Source organism: Suillus clintonianus (assembly GCF_016758775.1).
Source record: "Suillus clintonianus strain FC179 chromosome Unknown DEU56scaffold_1, whole genome shotgun sequence".
NCBI classification, from domain to species: Eukaryota; Fungi; Basidiomycota; class Agaricomycetes; order Boletales; family Suillaceae; genus Suillus; species Suillus clintonianus.
In genome coordinates this window covers 538,167-554,001 of record NW_024539225.1, presented here as the reverse complement: position 1 = coordinate 554,001, position 15,835 = coordinate 538,167, and the positions used below count along the sequence as shown (strand labels likewise).

At 49.6% G+C, this 15,835-nt stretch overlaps 9 protein-coding genes across 9 annotated transcripts; 4 read left to right on the top strand and 5 right to left on the bottom strand.

Moving 5' to 3' along the window:
• The first annotated feature begins 34 nt into the window (after positions 1 to 34).
• On the top strand, positions 35 to 2,512 carry DEU56DRAFT_763312 (WD40-repeat-containing domain protein). The gene is made up of 11 exons (XM_041350800.1): positions 35 to 62; positions 111 to 366; positions 421 to 790; positions 839 to 1,023; positions 1,074 to 1,363; positions 1,420 to 1,628; positions 1,675 to 1,763; positions 1,818 to 1,883; positions 1,939 to 1,980; positions 2,039 to 2,070; positions 2,121 to 2,512. The coding sequence occupies exons 1-11, from the start codon at positions 43 to 45 to the stop codon at positions 2,227 to 2,229; spliced, it is 1,668 nt and encodes a 555-aa protein (XP_041215617.1). The 5' UTR covers positions 35 to 42; the 3' UTR covers positions 2,230 to 2,512.
• A 14-nt stretch (positions 2,513 to 2,526) lies between these two features.
• Positions 2,527 to 4,110, top strand: DEU56DRAFT_763308 (replication fork protection component Swi3-domain-containing protein). The gene is made up of 3 exons (XM_041350799.1): positions 2,527 to 3,142; positions 3,201 to 3,323; positions 3,377 to 4,110. Exons 1-3 carry the CDS (start codon positions 2,618 to 2,620, stop codon positions 3,959 to 3,961), a joined length of 1,233 nt encoding a protein of 410 aa, XP_041215616.1. The 5' UTR covers positions 2,527 to 2,617; the 3' UTR covers positions 3,962 to 4,110.
• Positions 4,111 to 4,188: 78 nt separating this feature from the next.
• DEU56DRAFT_763306 (alpha-N-methyltransferase NTM1) lies at positions 4,189 to 5,131 on the top strand. Its single transcript, XM_041350798.1, has 3 exons — positions 4,189 to 4,304; positions 4,361 to 4,377; positions 4,434 to 5,131. The coding sequence occupies exons 1-3, from the start codon at positions 4,220 to 4,222 to the stop codon at positions 5,100 to 5,102; spliced, it is 771 nt and encodes a 256-aa protein (XP_041215615.1). The 5' UTR covers positions 4,189 to 4,219; the 3' UTR covers positions 5,103 to 5,131.
• Positions 5,132 to 5,728: 597 nt separating this feature from the next.
• Positions 5,729 to 8,413, bottom strand: DEU56DRAFT_6930 (uncharacterized protein). The gene is made up of 4 exons (XM_041347170.1): positions 8,259 to 8,413; positions 8,027 to 8,204; positions 7,119 to 7,971; positions 5,729 to 7,062 (listed from the first exon to the last, which is right to left on the bottom strand). Exons 2-4 carry the CDS (start codon positions 8,139 to 8,141, stop codon positions 5,838 to 5,840), a joined length of 2,193 nt encoding a protein of 730 aa, XP_041215614.1. The 5' UTR covers positions 8,142 to 8,204; positions 8,259 to 8,413; the 3' UTR covers positions 5,729 to 5,837.
• A 21-nt stretch (positions 8,414 to 8,434) lies between these two features.
• On the bottom strand, positions 8,435 to 10,027 carry DEU56DRAFT_6913 (uncharacterized protein; the record flags this gene model as incomplete). The annotated part of the gene is made up of 8 exons (XM_041347135.1): positions 9,874 to 10,027; positions 9,605 to 9,817; positions 9,444 to 9,554; positions 9,351 to 9,395; positions 9,230 to 9,298; positions 9,133 to 9,183; positions 8,912 to 9,083; positions 8,435 to 8,853 (listed from the first exon to the last, which is right to left on the bottom strand). Coding segments are annotated over exons 3-8 (842 nt in total), but the record flags the coding sequence as incomplete, so codon positions are not given.
• Positions 10,028 to 10,719: 692 nt separating this feature from the next.
• DEU56DRAFT_722641 (uncharacterized protein) lies at positions 10,720 to 11,758 on the bottom strand (the record flags this gene model as incomplete). The annotated part of the gene is made up of 3 exons (XM_041347740.1): positions 10,720 to 10,949; positions 11,000 to 11,140; positions 11,203 to 11,758. 3 exons carry the CDS (start codon positions 11,756 to 11,758, stop codon positions 10,720 to 10,722), a joined length of 927 nt encoding a protein of 308 aa, XP_041215612.1.
• Positions 11,759 to 12,238: 480 nt separating this feature from the next.
• DEU56DRAFT_6870 (uncharacterized protein) lies at positions 12,239 to 12,779 on the top strand. The gene is made up of 3 exons (XM_041347048.1): positions 12,239 to 12,295; positions 12,345 to 12,443; positions 12,502 to 12,779. Exons 2-3 carry the CDS (start codon positions 12,381 to 12,383, stop codon positions 12,688 to 12,690), a joined length of 252 nt encoding a protein of 83 aa, XP_041215611.1. The 5' UTR covers positions 12,239 to 12,295; positions 12,345 to 12,380; the 3' UTR covers positions 12,691 to 12,779.
• A 119-nt stretch (positions 12,780 to 12,898) lies between these two features.
• On the bottom strand, positions 12,899 to 13,933 carry DEU56DRAFT_867238 (S-adenosyl-L-methionine-dependent methyltransferase; the record flags this gene model as incomplete). The annotated part of the gene is made up of 6 exons (XM_041355417.1): positions 12,899 to 13,259; positions 13,311 to 13,411; positions 13,466 to 13,679; positions 13,728 to 13,746; positions 13,784 to 13,809; positions 13,866 to 13,933. The coding sequence occupies 6 exons, from the start codon at positions 13,931 to 13,933 to the stop codon at positions 12,899 to 12,901; spliced, it is 789 nt and encodes a 262-aa protein (XP_041215610.1).
• Positions 13,934 to 14,298: 365 nt separating this feature from the next.
• DEU56DRAFT_763294 (uncharacterized protein) lies at positions 14,299 to 15,656 on the bottom strand (the record flags this gene model as incomplete). Its single annotated transcript, XM_041350797.1, has 1 exon — positions 14,299 to 15,656. A coding segment is annotated over exon 1 (715 nt), but the record flags the coding sequence as incomplete, so codon positions are not given.
• Positions 15,657 to 15,835: the final 179 nt, after the last annotated feature.

The following is a 15,835-nucleotide window of genomic DNA, read 5'->3' as shown; positions in this document are numbered from 1 at the left end:
TTCACGTTGGATTGATCTTGTTTTCAATTACCTACATACACGATGCCCGAGTTATCAGCATAGTAAGTTCACTTCATATTTCGCGCATAGTGCTAAGCATTCTACTCCAGCGAACTTGAGCGTGAAGCCAACATCGCGCGCAACCGTGCACTCCTGCAGGAGCTTGATCTCAAGGACGCTGTTACTCAACTCGGCATTCCACCCAAACCCAAGCCTGCCCCCAGAACAAGGGCGAAGCCCATTCAACCTGCGAAGAAGGTGAAACGAGAGCGTGAAGTTGTAGAAGCGCCTCGTAGGCAGAGTGCACGTCTCAAGAAGGAGGTCGTAGATCCGAACGAAACTGCTGCCCAGAAGAAACAACGGGAGGTGAGCGCCCGCGCGACCGTAGTCCTTCGGCATTTATGATTGATCGCGTTGTAGGCAGAACAAAAGACGAGGCGTCGTATTGAGGAGCAAGAGCGCATCGAGGCTGAGGAGAAAGCTCGTCTCGCAAAACGCCCCAGACATCAGGAACTGGATCTCACTACATTAGGGGATAAACTAGAGGACTCAGAAGTCAGCTCGCTCCGATCGTCCCTTCAAGCTGTCACGAACCTCCCGCTCCCAAAGCGTACCGCAGCTGCGGATGCATTTGTATTTCATGAAGACCGGAAGAATGAAGCTGAAGTCAAAGAATTGAGAAAGAGGCTTCAGAAGCTGAGGATAGTGTCTCGCGCCAAGGTGACTGAAGACAGAGTCTACAGCGCTGCCTACCACCCCGAGGCTACCAAGGATTTAGTATTCTTTGGTGGTAAGGTACCGTGCTCAAATTATTGGTAGGTCGCTAATGTGAATTTAGACAAACATGGTCAAATTGGAATTTGGGATGCCAGAGCTCCCGCAGATGAGGTTGAAGATGAAGACGGCGACATCTCTGCAGACCACAATGAAGGCGGGAAATATTGGCGCCTCCAGTGTCACTGGCCTGCGTCTTCCAAATCGTCAATATCATCTATAAAATTCGACCCAGTTGACGCACATAGTGTAAGGACATAGCTTAATCCTGGAAAGACTGCACTGACAGCGCTTCTTAGCTATTTACGACCTCATACGATGGTACAATACGCCGCTTGTCTTTCGTCTCGGGGATTTCGCAAGAGATATTCTCTTCAGATGAACACCTCATCACAAGTATAGACCTTCCGGTTGGTGGTAACGAAATGTGGATATCCGACGCTTCCGGTGGCCTCACTCATCTTGATCTTCGAGAACCCAAGGACAAGGCCTGTTGGTATGGCCTGTCGGGCGCGAAGATTGGCACCGTTAGCATCAACCCGACAAGTCCGCATTTCTTGCTCACGGCGTCGAACAGCCGTTTATTGAAGTAAGATATGACTATCGCTTATGTCCTTGTCTTCTTTTCTCAGCAATGATTTCAAGGGTGTGGGACAGCAGGAAACTACAGAAAATCACCTCAGCAACTGGGCCATATCAATTCAGCCAAGAGGCCGTCGAAAATCTGGTCGAGTCAAAGAAAGGCGAGGGTACTGTCCGCGGTGAATTCGCTCATGGAAAGTCGGTGAGCTCAGCATACTGGGACCCGAGAGGGAGAGGTATCGTCAGCACGAGCTATGACGACACCATAAGATGTGGGTGATATTTGCGCACACCAAGAAAATACTGACAGCTTTGCAGTATGGGATTTGGATGCAACTAAGTACAGTTCATCAACCAATTTCCCCTCCTTCACACCGTTCAGCCGCATAAGACACAACTGTCAGACAGTAAGTGCCAGGTTCGTTATCTTACTCTTTTCTCCTTTACTGACACTTTTCCAGGGCAAATGGGTGACTATTCTTCGTGCGATCTGGAATCCCAACCCAGACGTATTCCCCCACTTCACAGTCAGTTATTTGTTATACCCGGACACAACCTTTCGTCTGACTGATGTCACCTTAGATCGGGAATTTGAATCATTCTCTGGACATATACTCATGCAAGGTACTCATCCATACATTAACTGGACCCGTTTGACTGGCTCTGACCTCTTTACTTCTAGGGTGACTTGATTGCAAGACTCTCGGACAGTTGGTAAGTGATCTGATGGTTTCGGATGACGGTATCTAATTTTCTCATCTCAGGATCACTGCTACACAAGCTGTAACATGTTCCCACCCAAGTGTTGTCGAAAGATGTGCAACAGGAAACGCGAGTGGGCGTTGTGTACTCTGGGCACCACCAGATGTATAGTGACGGGTATCTAGTTCACACCGTTGTATGCTATTTATCCTATTCTTATAGCACCTGGGTCATTCAATCGTGAATCGGGTCTTCCACTGCAAATAGTGAAAATCCCGCCCTCAGGGGATGACGAATACTGAGCGAACTTGCCCTTGATAACCATCTAGTTGAGCTTGCGCCAGGTGTCGACGAATGGGGCATGTAGTTGTGGAAGAAGGCGTGGAGTACGCGGTGAATGAAGAGAAATTTGTTGGCCTTCTAGGACTGCACAGCCTGCAAATGAACAACAAACGTTGGAATGAGTTGACTCAGGTTCAGCCCTACTTACATCATTACTTACGGCGAACGCACGTCGGACAAACAAATCAAAATAACGCGTCTTTGCACCAGAACATTCATGTCTCTCAACGACATCTGGGACGCGCCAATTTCCCCCATTCGCGCTACTACGCCGCATTTTGATACAACCAGCTCACAGAAGCGCCACAGAGAGACTTTATTTCTTTCTGACTCAGATAACGAGGACGAGCAACCGGCGCCCAAGAGACCTACTAGCTCCGCACCGAGACCAGACGTAGACGCGCTCTTCGCCGACATCGATAATGATGGACCAGAGGAAGAGGATGACTTGAGATATAAGCCCCTTGCTCCTGCCCTTGACCTTGAGGCGCTTCGCAAACAGGCCGCGGCAAAGCACGCGTTGACACCCCATCAAATTTTGCCTAGTAGTTCTCCGCCGAGAGATGTAGGTCATGGTGAAGACGACGAGGTGGACAAGGATAGCAAGGGGAAAGGGAAAGGAGAAGGAAAAGAGAGAAAGAAGGTTGCATTACTTGATGAAACAAGTTTGATAGGAGCAACGGGGTTTCCACAACTCATTCAGAATATCAAGGATTTTAAGGTCAAAGGGAAAGGTCATGAGGTGAGTCACACTGACAGGGGACTTGGGTGCTGATGCAGATTTCTGGACGTCTATTTAGCTTTCAGACCTCCATCGGATTCTCCAAGTATACCAGTTTTGGTCTCATAGATTGTACCCCAAGACTCCGTTCAAGGACACCGTTGAGCGTGTTGAGAAGTTATGTCACTCAAAACGAATGCAGGTACGACCGAATATCGATCGCGTTCGCATATCACAATCACACCATCAATGAAGGTCCGGTTAAGCGTATGGCGCGATGAGGCGAAAGGCCTTGTCAAACCAGGAGAGAACGACGACGACGACGTTATTGATCTCACCGATCCAAATATTGAGAGTACCAAGAATGACGATTCGTCCTCTTCGCGTGCCCCGTCTCTTCCGCCCTCGTCGTCAGAGGCTGAAGATGACGATTTCGATATCGATGCTGTCGTTCGAGAAGAGGAGATACGCCTTGCTGCGTTCAGAGCACAGCATTCGGTTTCCCCCGCACCTCCCGCACCAAAAGCCAAATATAAAATTTTGCCACCCGAAGTTGCAGATGGGATGGACATTGACGAAGAGGTGATGTGGAATGACCTCGAGATATTCGATGACCCAATCTCCAACCCCGCTCCGCTACCTCCGAAGAGCAATAAACCAAGCCTCTTAGCCGACGACCAGGATGAAGAGATGTGGGATATGGTAAGGGAACTGGAGAGAGAAGAGTATACAGCATCAAAGCAACTTCCTGTGTCATCCGTGTTGAGCACGCCTTCGGCAGAGACGGCCAACACGTCTCTCGGGACGAATGACGAAGACTTTGATGATATATATGCGTAGGTTCAGATGGTACGTACGCAAACGAATGCCATATTATGATCTTGTCGTTTGGATACAATAACCGAACTTCTTTGTTCTTCACGTCCGTCTTCTGATTCCAACCAATGAAGCCTCGGATATATGAGCACTGAGGACGGCGGCGGCGAGGGATAATAGATATTGCATTTGAATTAGGATCACGTGACCCAAAACTGACAAGGTATCCACTGTAAGTATCTTGGATGCGCATCATCATCACAGTGACAATCGACAAATACAATGTCCTCGACCGAACCTGTTCCAGACCTTGAAGCAGGTATTCTGTACTGGGCCACTCAGCCCGCAAACTACGACGGCGTGCTTGGTCTGCTTCATTGCTAACCACTTTGCCATCGAATATCGGCTAACATTCACATCCAGGTGGATTTGGAACAGGGGTGACTCTGATCTCATTCATTGCCGATGAACCTATATACTGAAGCATTGGTGGCAGTCGCTTCCTCGCGTTGACGCTCTTGGATCGCGTCGCTTCCTCCTCGATCTCCTTCCTGAACTATCCACAGTCCCATCACCATTTCGGAATCTCTCCGCCCCTACGTCCGAAACTAGGCGTGTGAGAGCTCTTGATGTCGGCGCGGGTGTCGGGCGTGTCACATCAGACGTCCTCCTTCCCCTTGTCTCAGATGTTGTCCTGCTCGAGCCTGTAGAGCCTTTCATCAACGAAGCTCGATCACGCGGAAAAGCCAGCGAATCCGGTGTGGAATTGAACGATAGCGGGTATAGGGTGTTGTGGAAGGGTATCGCTGACAAATCGAAGAGCGTTACGTTCTTTAAAGGTGCCTTGCAATCTTTTGACCCAGCTGCACCAGGGACACCTCTGGATCGAGTCGGTTATCTGCCACCCGACGGTGATGACGATAAGGAATCGAAATTTGATGTGATTTGGTGTCAGTGGTGCCTAGGTCACTTGAAAGATGATGATCTTGTGCAGTTCCTGCAGATGAGCAAGAAGGCTCTACGTGATGCGAGGAGTCTCATCGTGGTGAAGGAGAATTTATGCCGTGAGCAAGGAAACGAGCCTGTGACCGTTTTTGACGAGCAAGACTCGACCTTCACTCGGTTCGTAAGAAGCGATTATGTTTTACAAAAGTCTTTACTTTGATTTGTAGGTCAGACCTGGCATTCAAAAATATTTTTCAAAGTGCAGGTCTCAAGATCATCCGAGAGAAAATCCAACATGGGCTCCCCAAAGGGTTGTATCCTGTGAAAATGTACGCCCCGCTCTCTCGCATATATCCTTTCTCATATTAAGGCTTGCATCAGGTACGCGCTAAGGGAGGCATAGGATGTCCTTCAATAGGGTATGTCGTCGCGTCCGTAGCGCAGAATATGCACCATCGAGGCAGTACAAACAAACAATACTCGTCTGACATCGTCTGGGCTTTTGTTCCAACATCATTGCATGCACAAACGGCTACTGGCCCCGGGCGTGGCGCTGTACGAGTTTGACGTTGACGATAGTCCAGGGACGACTGTGAACATTGGTTTGATATCACGATGATATGGCAGATCTATTCGCCGGACTGAACAACTCATGCCAACAACCCCTTCGAAAGTTTCGCACCATATTTCCGGCCTGTTTTTCATTTCAATAGCACCAGAATCGTCGCGGCACAATTGTCAAAAATTGGATTGTGCGCGCGATAGGTAAAGGTGCATAGTTGTGGCGTCCGCATCAGCACCGAAGTGCGTCTATGATTGTCTCGAGCACTTGCCTTGACATGGTACATGACTCCTTGGACTAGATGCTTGGTAGACTTTGGTAGACATGCATGTCGTTCCTCCGCCATCCCACTGGCAGACTCTTTTGATAATTAGGGGGCTAATAATCCGATAACTATTGATCATGGCTTAACCTCTCAAGAATGTCGCTGACTACAGTCTTCAACTCTTTCGCAGCAACGGCGACCCCCTCTCCCTGCCCCTGCTCTGAACCTCGCTTCTCCAGTGTTTCGATAACACAATCCACATTTCCGATGAGCTGCTCGAGTTCAGGTTTCGAAGCAATCTGCATACACTTCTTTGTACCTTCCACGAGGATAGGAAAGAATTCAAAACAGTGTACATCATCGAATATGAGATGGATGTAGAGCCATGCCCTTATTATCATGTCCCACCACTGCTGCTCTGCGATAGGCTCAAGCAATGAAACCGATAACGGTTCCGGTGCGAGTCGGAGGAGGATACCAACTAGGTAAAATGCATGCGAGGAGAATGACTTTGCAGTCATGCTAATGCACTGTTCGATGTGGCGGTCCCCTAACAAGTGGGGACGCCAGCTGGAACTTCCCGCGAGGGCAAAGACCAACTCGAGGTAGAACAAGTCGCGGGTCTGGTAGAGGCGGCGTGGACCATCGTTGACAGGTATTGCACCTGGTCGCGGACAAATCGTGGTCATGACAGCAGGGGAGAATTTGGTCAAAACCATCTTCGTTAGCCTCGCATCATCAATGGCATCGATTGAGGCCAAGACGTCTCGGGCAGTGTGAGCTGCGCGAAGGGCAGCATGACGTAAACGGAAAGGCATGTTACTGCCCATGCATGTGGCGAGTCTCTCGATGAATAGATATAGTTTAGCGGGGCTACAGCTCACTTTGATACCACTCAGTAGCAAAAGGATGTCACCCGCAGTGTCGTGGTCCTCAGAATAAATGTAATCGAGATAGTCCACGAGCCAATCAAAGTCTTCTGGCGAGCAGGAGTTTCCTACCCGCTGAACCGGAAACCAGGGGGTAGGCTCATACACTTGGTAGGCAGTGGCGAGCGTGAAGTGCAGTAACCGCCGAAAAGCTGCTGCTGAATCCGAGGGATCATTTTGCTCGAATGACCTCGCTCGTGGAGAAATCTTCCTACACAGGTCCAAATTCCGTCCAAATACCGGTCGGAATGGAAGTATGTTTTCAGGTCGAGCAAGCTCGAGTATGCGACAGATGACCTTGAGGAGGTACCATGCTCTGCGCCCAACTCCTGTGCTGTCTCTGTCGAGATCGCCTCCGTCGCATACCAAGAGAGCCTTTTGGAACTGCACCAAAAGAGAGACAGCGAGTTTAGGCAGAGCAGAACTAGATAATCTCTTTGTTAAATATAGCAGAAGAACCAACAAATGAGTCAACAGCACCTTTTATCAAGTCGAATTATGTCCTTTTTGTCAAACTGAACCCCCACCATGACGCAAGCAAGAAGAGTGCAATTGGCTATGATTTGACGCGACGGAGAAGATGGAGATATCAATTTTGATATCACAGCTAAGGAGAGTTTTTCTATGTCTTTATCCACTCGCCCAGTAACAAAGTGGTAGGGAAGAACATGTGAAAGCCACTTGGACACAGAGTCGGGACAATTCCCCAAATCTGGAGTAGACCACGATGTGCTCCGATCGTGATCTTCTGCAAAAGAAAGTTTGATAGTTGGGGTAAGCACATAATCTTGGAACCCCCGCCGGTGCCGCATGGCAGTAAACACATCGGAGTCTCTTCTCAACTGGCCATCTTGACTCCACTGGCCAAGCAAATCACCATGGTCAGGATATACCTGAAGAACACGTCCGTAGTATATATGACTCAAAGCCATTGTACACGCCGATCCTCTCTCCTCCAACGACGGTACGATTTGCATCTGGACGTCCAAACAGCTTGTGTAAATAGCATAGAGTTGATGTAGCATGTATGAAACGTCCAGATCCAGGGGCCATTCGACCTGCGGAACAAGGTTAACAGCGGCTAGAGATACTGCGGGATCTCTGGATGTCTCGATCAGCCACTTGATGCTAGGTGCCTCGAGGTGGCTGGAACGTATGTCCGAGAGGTCCAGTTTAAGGGGGTACTCAGTATCCGCCCAGGACTTTTTCAAGTCTAGGTCAAGTGATTGTGCCTCCGAATCTCGCACGTCCTTCCTAGAAGAGTACCAAGCCGAAGATTGCAACAAGGCATGAAGCGCACCGAGAAAGCGCCATATGAAAGCGCTTACAGAGTCTGTGGAGTGAAATGAGCACTGGTTGTCCTATGCAACAGTAATCAAGAACGTCACCTGCTGCAGAAAATCGGGTCCAACTTGATCCGATGGCATCAAACAGCCGTTTCAGCACACCTAAAACGGTCAAAATTTGTGCACGTGCAAGAAAGCATGACCCAGAGCCCACCATGTACTGGCGTCGTCAGCTGCTGGAAATATTTGAAACCTGATTTGAACATCGGGCTTAAAACTCCTGCAATCTTCGTTCAAACTGGAAACACCATTAAAACTCACAAAAAGATCTTACTGTCGATCCGCAACATGCGCAACACTGATGAAACCGGCGTCTGAAATGGACAGGAGGGAGATACCAGTGATGCCATTACGGTCAATGAATAGAACAAGAATCCGAAGACCGTCGCTGCAACTATGACCCAGGCGATCGTGTGCTGCTCGTACCACATGTTGGCGCTCAGGGCAATCCCAAAGAGAAGAAGGGAGATCTGAAGCAAGATCGGAAAGGATTGTACGACAGCATCAAAATACCATGTCATGATGCCGTCGAACATCTTCTGTCTGTGTTTTGCTCGTTCCTCCGCCGAGCCGCGGCCATATCTGTGCGACTTGTAGTGTCCGAGCCACTGCTTGCCTAGCACGGCCCCGAAAGCAGCGAGCAGACTCATGCACAAGCTCGCGTATGCAATCACTTGGATCTTTACATCTGCCGTGGATGGAGACCACGTAGATGCCGGCGCTGCTGGCGTAGAGCCCGCTGCGAGGGTGCCCATTCCGATTTGTACGAGCTGCGCGAGCAGGGCGTTGGTGGTGTCGCTGGGGTCAGGACTGAGCCTGGACTCCATTGCTATGATGAAAGATGTGCTGACAGCGGAGAAAAGACCGGACTGATCGAACATCAACTTCAGACCGAACCAAAGATGACCATGCCAGTGCGAAACCTACGAAGATCAAGACAATGTCCATGTCGCTAGCGTATTGCTCAAGGAAGTCGCCATCGTGTTCCTCCGCGACTCCTCTGTATGCCGTCCAGAATCGAGAGCGACCATCCTTGCCACCCTTTGAGGCAATTGTTGAATCCTGGAGAACGTCCAATACTTGCTTCATGACGTTCACGCTGTGGGCGTATCGTCAGCTGCGATGACTTGTCTTATTCTGTCGCTCACCATTCACTTAGATTCGGCTGGTCCTTCTGCACTACGACCTCTTCTGCCTTGCTGAAATAATTTAGCTTGTGTGGTGTTGTAATTGAGCGAAACTTACGGAGCTAATCCCTCGTTAGGCGAGACATCGGAAATAGGTCTTGATGACTGGGAAGGCCCAGCGTTCGGGCTGCAGTTCTGCTAAGGAGTGATGCATAAGAATCAAGGTAGAAACAACTCACTCTGATGGCAGCTTCACCGCCGAAGATCCACAATTTTTATCCTCCCTGTCGTTCTGTTATGTGGGTGATAGATGCCGAGAAGCCGCGGCTTACTCCTTGGTGGGTCCTGCAGTATCATTTTCTCGGTGAGGTTGCTCATCGCTGTGGGCGCCATCGGCGCTACCCTTCTTTGGTGACATGGCGAAGATGTACTACTTAATAGCTCTGCAACTCAAAGTCAGTAGGATGAAACAAAGGGTCAGGAAGTATCACACCTCTGCCACACTCTGACAGGAGTATGTATACGACCTGGCTTTGCTCGAATGCCTTGGCAGAAAACACAGTCAGGCCCATCCAGGGCCAGGGCTTCGCTTTGGTTTGGCTCAGGGCTGAGTACATCACTAGTGACGGCTGAGCGCTGAGATGTCGTCGCATTGTTCCCCTTTCAATTGTGGAGAGTTGTCCCATGGGGGCACTTGTCGCGCTCGCTGGAAGAAAATCATTGGCCGTCGGTGCCTGATGTTCTTGACATGGGAAGTGGTACCTGTTAGATCCAATACGAAACTGATGGTATTAGGAACTCCGAACAGCTCGTGACTAGCATAAGTCGAGCATGTTACGAGTCTAGATTTCGAGTTGAGCTAACAGAGATGAGTGGTGGTACAAAGTAAGCCACTTAGGCGGCTGCAACTACAATGAACACGTGCAGAGCAGTGTTGATGCTGAGGCATTCTTGAGCGTTCTCAGTGGAAATTCACAGCCTGACATAGCACTAGTCCGCATGTGGTAGTACCGGCGCTCGTGATACGTATTAGATGTCAGGATTCAGGAGGTGGGCCTCAGAGCTGTCATGCGCTGGGTACAACGTTGTGTCTGTGGTACAGCCGAAGCATTTGCATGCGTGTAGTGCGGGATAACCGAATCAGATGCGAGGGCTCTGAGGGGGAATAGGGCGCGGACTAAGCTGGCGAATTCCTGTGAGGGACCTTGTAGTAGTGGGACTGTAGGGCCAGGTACCCCGGAAAGGCAGCCGTCTCCGCGAGGGCGTCAACGGCATGGGTGGTAGAAGGTGGTAGAATGGGAAGTGGCCGTGCTGGTATCGGAGGTAGTGCGTTAATGTCAAGGGGATCCAAAAGAAATGTCAGCACTGATCGCGTCGCTTTTCCTCAATCTCCTCCCTGAAATATACAATTCCATCACATTTTCTAAGTCTCTGCCCCTCCGCCCGAAACCAGGCGTGGGAGCTCTTAATGTCGGCGCGAGTGTCGGCGCGTGACATCAGACGTCCTCCTTCCCCTAATCTCAGGTGTCGTCCTGCTCGAGGCTGTGTGTAGGTCAGACCTCGCATTCAAAAATATTTTCAGAGGTTTGATACGACGGTGCCGCAGATCTATTCGTCAAACTGAACAACGCCAGTCATGCCAACAACCCCTTCGTCGTTTTCGCACCACAACTCCGCTTTGTCCTTCGCCACAATGGCACCATGTATCGTTGCGGCAGAATTCACAAAAATTGGATTGTGTGCGCGATAGGTGAAGTTGCGCAGCTGAGCCCCTGGGCGGTAGTAAATGAGACTCTCTAGAAGCATAAGGGCCGTCAGGGGCCCATGGACGAGTCTTTCTGCGGACAGGGTTTGAATGATGTTAGCCGAGAAGTAAAGTTTATCTCACCTGGGTATCCCTCAACTTTCTGCGCATAATCCTTATCCAAGTGTATATGGTGTCCATTGAATGTGAGAGCAGAAAAACGGAATAGCGTCGTCAGGCTCGGGGTATACGAGAACGAAAACTCAGACTTGGGAAGATCATTCACTGATTAGAGTCCGCGTCAGCACCAAAGTACGTCACTGGTTGTGTTGAGGACTCGCCTTGACGGGGTACACGACTCCCTGTGCTAGCTACAGATGCTTGGTAGACATGTGATCGTTCCTCCACCATCCCGGGCTCGTTTCGTCCTTGCACAGTCACCTCAATTCTCTGTTTGACGAATATCATCGGTTTTCCAACCTCAAATCCTTTCTTTTCGACCTTGGACACAGTAGACACTGCAGTGGCTTTCTCTCCCACCTTCAACTCTGCACCCTTGTTCCAGGTCATGGTACCGCCCGCCCACATGCGGCGTGTGAATGGTTCAGGAGGACAGAAGTCTGCGTCGGTCCCATCGGTGCGAAGTAAGGCCTCAGGATTGCGCGGGTGGAAGAAGGCAAGATGGTGTCCATATGCGAGAGGTGTACCTTCTGCAGGGGGTGCAAAAGGGCCACGGGTGCCGTCGCGAGTGGGCAGAGTAATGTAAAGGTCTGAAAGGTGATTGGAATGAAAAGTGTCGGTGAGTACAAGTGATTTTGGGGACGCTATCCAGGCATCAAGACCCTGAAATTTGAAAGAGGATGTTGAGAAGAACCGGCGAGCAGAACCGATCCACGAACACATATCGCAAGTCGATGAGTTGAAGCTTCACATGACCACAACTTGTCAAAAGTTCGTCAGAGTCGATCTCCAATTGGTTTTCCAAATCAGGATATTACCAATTTTGGCTTCAACGCGTTTGATGTTTTCAGTGCATGATGCATGAATCCCGATAAAAAGCAGTCGGTGCTTTCTTGCATGAAGAGGCTCCAGTCTGGAGTGGCGTCACTGCGTACAGAACACTTATTTCCGCAGAGAAACTGCGCGCACGTTGTCCTGACCACCGTGTCTTACGGTATTTTACCTAGGTAAGCCTCATTCCAGTTCCAACATGGTACCGTTAACTTGACGGCGCTTTCAGTTTTCTTTGGGCAACACATCAATTTCGCAGGTTTCACACTTCAACGTGATCTCGTTGTTACGGCATATGAAGGAGATGCAGAAATCCCTCGTCAGTCTTTCAATAGGAAGATAGGCAACGAGTGGGTTAGCGAACTCGCTGCTGAGCAGTTTGTTGAGCCTTTCAAAGACTTAGAAGAAGACACAAAACACCTTCTCGAGGTCTGTCGTTCGTATCCGAGTTGCTGTTTCTTACTGACAATTTCCACAGTGTATAGACAGAGGCACGATTTAGGCCGTCGCGATCATGGGAGATGCTGCCCATGCAATGGCGCCATTTCAAGGTTCTGGCGCTGTTCAGAGTATCGAGGTCAGTCGTCAACGACTGCATTCCGACAAACTTACATCATGCTGATATGATTTTCTAGGATGCTTACATCCTCGCGACTGTTCTTGGACACAAACCCACGACCATAGAATTGGTATCCAGGGCCCTCGTCATCTACGACAAGTTGAGAAGGCCATTCTCATCGGACGTAGCTCTACGCTCAATGCGTAACGTTCAGCTATGCGCGTTTTATGAGCTTAGCGATACGATCACTAATAATTGGGAGTGAGCATGGTCGACAATGCTCGATGATGCTTTGAAAGAAGCTGTTATGCTTGTGAAGGACAGCTCAATCAAATATCGAAGCAACATGTTTAATGTACACTAGCAAATACCCGTGACTTCGCCACTGCACCCCCGTGTTGCGAACGAAAATTGTGAGAATGCAAGGGTGTTTTGTACACATAGTGGTTATAACTCAACTGTTTCCTCTGGGTCTACTTCTTTCTAGATACCACTATGTAAGTCTTATATGGATATTGATACGTGCCTTCCTCCTTGTTAATCCAGACTTTATCATCTCCCCGCTCAAGGATACCTTTGACGTCCTCCACTACCTTGGCCTTTTCATCTGGAGGGAGCATGGTAATGTAACTCTTACTCTTAGCGCGATCCGTAACAATTTGCTCGCTAGCAAGAAGATGGTATGCCCATTCTTCCTCATCCTGAGGGTGGAACGAGGAGATATACTCAGGTGTAGAGAACGTCTTCCTCCAGAGACCGAGGCGAAATTGGGGTGTCCCTTTCTCATGAACCTCGATGCGGTCACGGAGTTGCGCAACCCAGCCTGCACCATCTCTGTAGCGCTGTGAGGAGAATTGATAACGAGAAAAAAAAACAGAAGCGAACCTGTCTTCAAGGTTCCATATAAACACAACTGCACCGTCCTTCTTCAAGATACGGGCGAATTCAGCCGATGCTTTCCCATAGTCGGGGCACCAATGGAAAGCCTATATGTCCGAGAGGTGAACTGATATAGCCCGTTTATTAATAGTACTACTCACCTGTGCGATAATAATAAGGTCTGCCCACCCATCTTCGATACCAGTGTTATCAAATGTTCCTTTGACAATGGTACTGCGATCATCATTGACAGTCTTCGTCCACACATCACACATGCCGTCGCTAGGTTCGACAGCCCTCAGCGTGCCAATGCTCGTAGCCCACTCAGGGTGAGCTAACAAGGCACGGGTGAAAATACCTGTCCCTGCCCCAATTCTGAAAGCCAATTGAAAGGAGGAAGTAAACTTAGCGTGTGTGACTCACTCGACGATGTTCAAAGGTGCTGTGCTCTTGGACACCTGGCGAATGTATGAAAGGACACTCCGCTGGGTACGACGGGCGAGCCCTACGCGCAGCCCAAGTGTTAGGGCATGCGAACCACGCGAATGATAGTCAACTCACCGATCATAAAGCTCATTCGTCCCAGTCCCGAAGCCTGTCTGTGCAACAGTATGCACCTTTGTCGCCATAGTGCGCGTAAGACTTAAATTAAACGTGGAAGACGCGAAAAGGAATCGCTGGGCTCGCAGAGATGCGAGGCCAATGATCATGGATATGGGATGGGTCAACGTAGAGGCGCTATTTATGTATGGATGGCCCGTCGCCTTCGGAGACCCGTATGATCTAAAAGTGTGCGATAGCAAGACGATGAAGTCTCCGAACTGCCGAAACCTCCTGAAAGTAAGTCCAACTTCAGCCGTACTAGCATTCGTCAGAACATGATGTTATTGATCATGAGTCACTCTAGTAATGAAAAGTTGTCCCTCTACCGAACTAAGTAGTAAGTGGAAGATCGGACTCGGACCCGGCGCCGGGCCTTGAGCGTCTAGCCTCGGGCCGCTTACTAGGTTTTGATTATCTCTCCCTCACTCAGACACTCCTATAAGATTGCATCTTGATCATCTGAGGGATATAACTTCCGATGGCGTCGTCGACTCGCCGGCCTGCACGCCCTTTGGATCACTTCACGCCTCGCCGCACGTGCTGGAACACTCTGGTATTCGGGAGGCTTCCGGTTTTGATCATGATATCAGTAAGTTTCTACCAGTGGAATGTAGTGGTTCAAGGCTGGTGGCTTTCGAATTTCTTGCCTGACCACCAGTGTGGAGGAGCTCAAGGTCTCGAGTCTGTGTAAGTCGACTCGCTCGCCGATATCAACATTTGCCAACAAATCATCTACCAAGCTAAGTTACTTATCCCCTTCCACACTTCCACACCGCCCCATCCCTTCAACTCTGATTCCAGGACCATAGCACAACACAACATGAAAGAATCATGATAATTAGGGGACTGATAATTCGATAACTAATTGACTGAACCTTTCCGAGTCAAGCACGTCTCTGACTACAGCCATTAACTCCTTCACAGCAACAGTGACCCTCTCTCCCTGCTCTGAATCTTGCGTCTCCATTGCTGCGAGAATATCATCCCCACCCTTGATGACCAGCTCGAGTTCATGTTTTTTCGAAGAAATGTGCACATACTTCTTTGTTTCTTCCACGAGGATGAGAAGGACCTCGAGATAGTACAAGTCGCCGAGTGCGCCAGTAACAAAAGGCCATGCCTTTATCGTCAAGTCATACCACTGCTGCTCTGTGATAGACTTGAGCAACGGATCCGACAACTGTTCCGGTGCGATTCGGAGGATACCAACTAGCCAAGGTGACAGGTATGAGTTGGATATGTAGTCAATCATGCTAATGCACCGTTCTATATGGCGGTCCCCGAACACGTGGGGGCGCCAGTTGGAATTTATCGCGAGGGCAAAGATCAACTCGAGATAGTACGTTTCGGGGCGATTATCGAAGAAGAGGTCTGGATTATAATAGTAATCATCATTTGCGGATGATACACCTGGTCGCGGACAAACCGTGGACACGACAGCAGGGAAGAACTTGGTAAAAACCATGTCCCGTAGCTTCGCATCATCAATGACATCGATCGAGGCCAAGAATTCTCTGGCAGAGTGAGCAGCGCGAAGGGCAGTATTACGTAAACGGGGAGGCATGTCACTGCCCATGCAATCGATGAGCCTCTCGATGAATAGATATCGCTTAGCGGGGCTACAGCTCACTTGCGAGCTACACGCGGCCAGTAGCAAAAGGATGTCGCCCGCGGTCTCGTGGTCCTTGGAATAAATGTAATCGAGGTAGTCCACGAGCCAGTCAAAGTTTTCTGGCGAGCAATAGTTTTTGCATGATTGCGGAACCTTGTTCCACAAGCAGTCGGGCCCAAAATCTGCATAGGCAGTGGCGAGCGCGAAGGGCAGTATCCGCCGCACAGCCGCCGTTGAATCCGAGGGATCATTTTGTTCGGATAACATTGCTCGGAAAGTTAACTTCCTGCACATGTCCAGATTCCGCCCAAACGCC

Bases quoted from the DNA above. Each gene is read 5' to 3' on its own strand.
- DEU56DRAFT_6870 (XM_041347048.1), top strand. From the start codon at position 12,381: ATGGGAGATGCTGCCCATGCAATGGCGCCATTTCAAGGTTCTGGCGCT. The intron at 12,444-12,501 runs GTCAGTCGTCAA...ATGATTTTCTAG, and splicing joins GCGCTGTTCAGAGTATCGAG to GATGCTTACATCCTCGCGAC.
- DEU56DRAFT_6930 (XM_041347170.1), bottom strand. From the start codon at position 8,141: ATGGTGGGCTCTGGGTCATGCTTTCTTGCACGTGCACAAATTTTGACC. The intron at 7,972-8,026 runs GTGACGTTCTTG...TTCACTCCACAG, and splicing joins GACCCGATTTTCTGCAGCAG to ACTCTGTAAGCGCTTTCATA. The intron at 7,063-7,118 runs GTGCTGTTGACT...GAGATTATCTAG, and splicing joins ATAATTCGACTTGATAAAAG to TTCTGCTCTGCCTAAACTCG.
- DEU56DRAFT_763312 (XM_041350800.1), top strand. From the start codon at position 43: ATGCCCGAGTTATCAGCATA. The intron at 1,024-1,073 runs GTAAGGACATAG...AGCGCTTCTTAG, and splicing joins ACCCAGTTGACGCACATAGT to CTATTTACGACCTCATACGA. The intron at 1,884-1,938 runs GTCAGTTATTTG...ATGTCACCTTAG, and splicing joins ACGTATTCCCCCACTTCACA to ATCGGGAATTTGAATCATTC.
- DEU56DRAFT_763308 (XM_041350799.1), top strand. From the start codon at position 2,618: ATGTCTCTCAACGACATCTGGGACGCGCCAATTTCCCCCATTCGCGCT. The intron at 3,143-3,200 runs GTGAGTCACACT...ACGTCTATTTAG, and splicing joins TCAAAGGGAAAGGTCATGAG to CTTTCAGACCTCCATCGGAT. The intron at 3,324-3,376 runs GTACGACCGAAT...CCATCAATGAAG, and splicing joins GTCACTCAAAACGAATGCAG to GTCCGGTTAAGCGTATGGCG.
- DEU56DRAFT_763306 (XM_041350798.1), top strand. From the start codon at position 4,220: ATGTCCTCGACCGAACCTGTTCCAGACCTTGAAGCAGGTATTCTGTAC.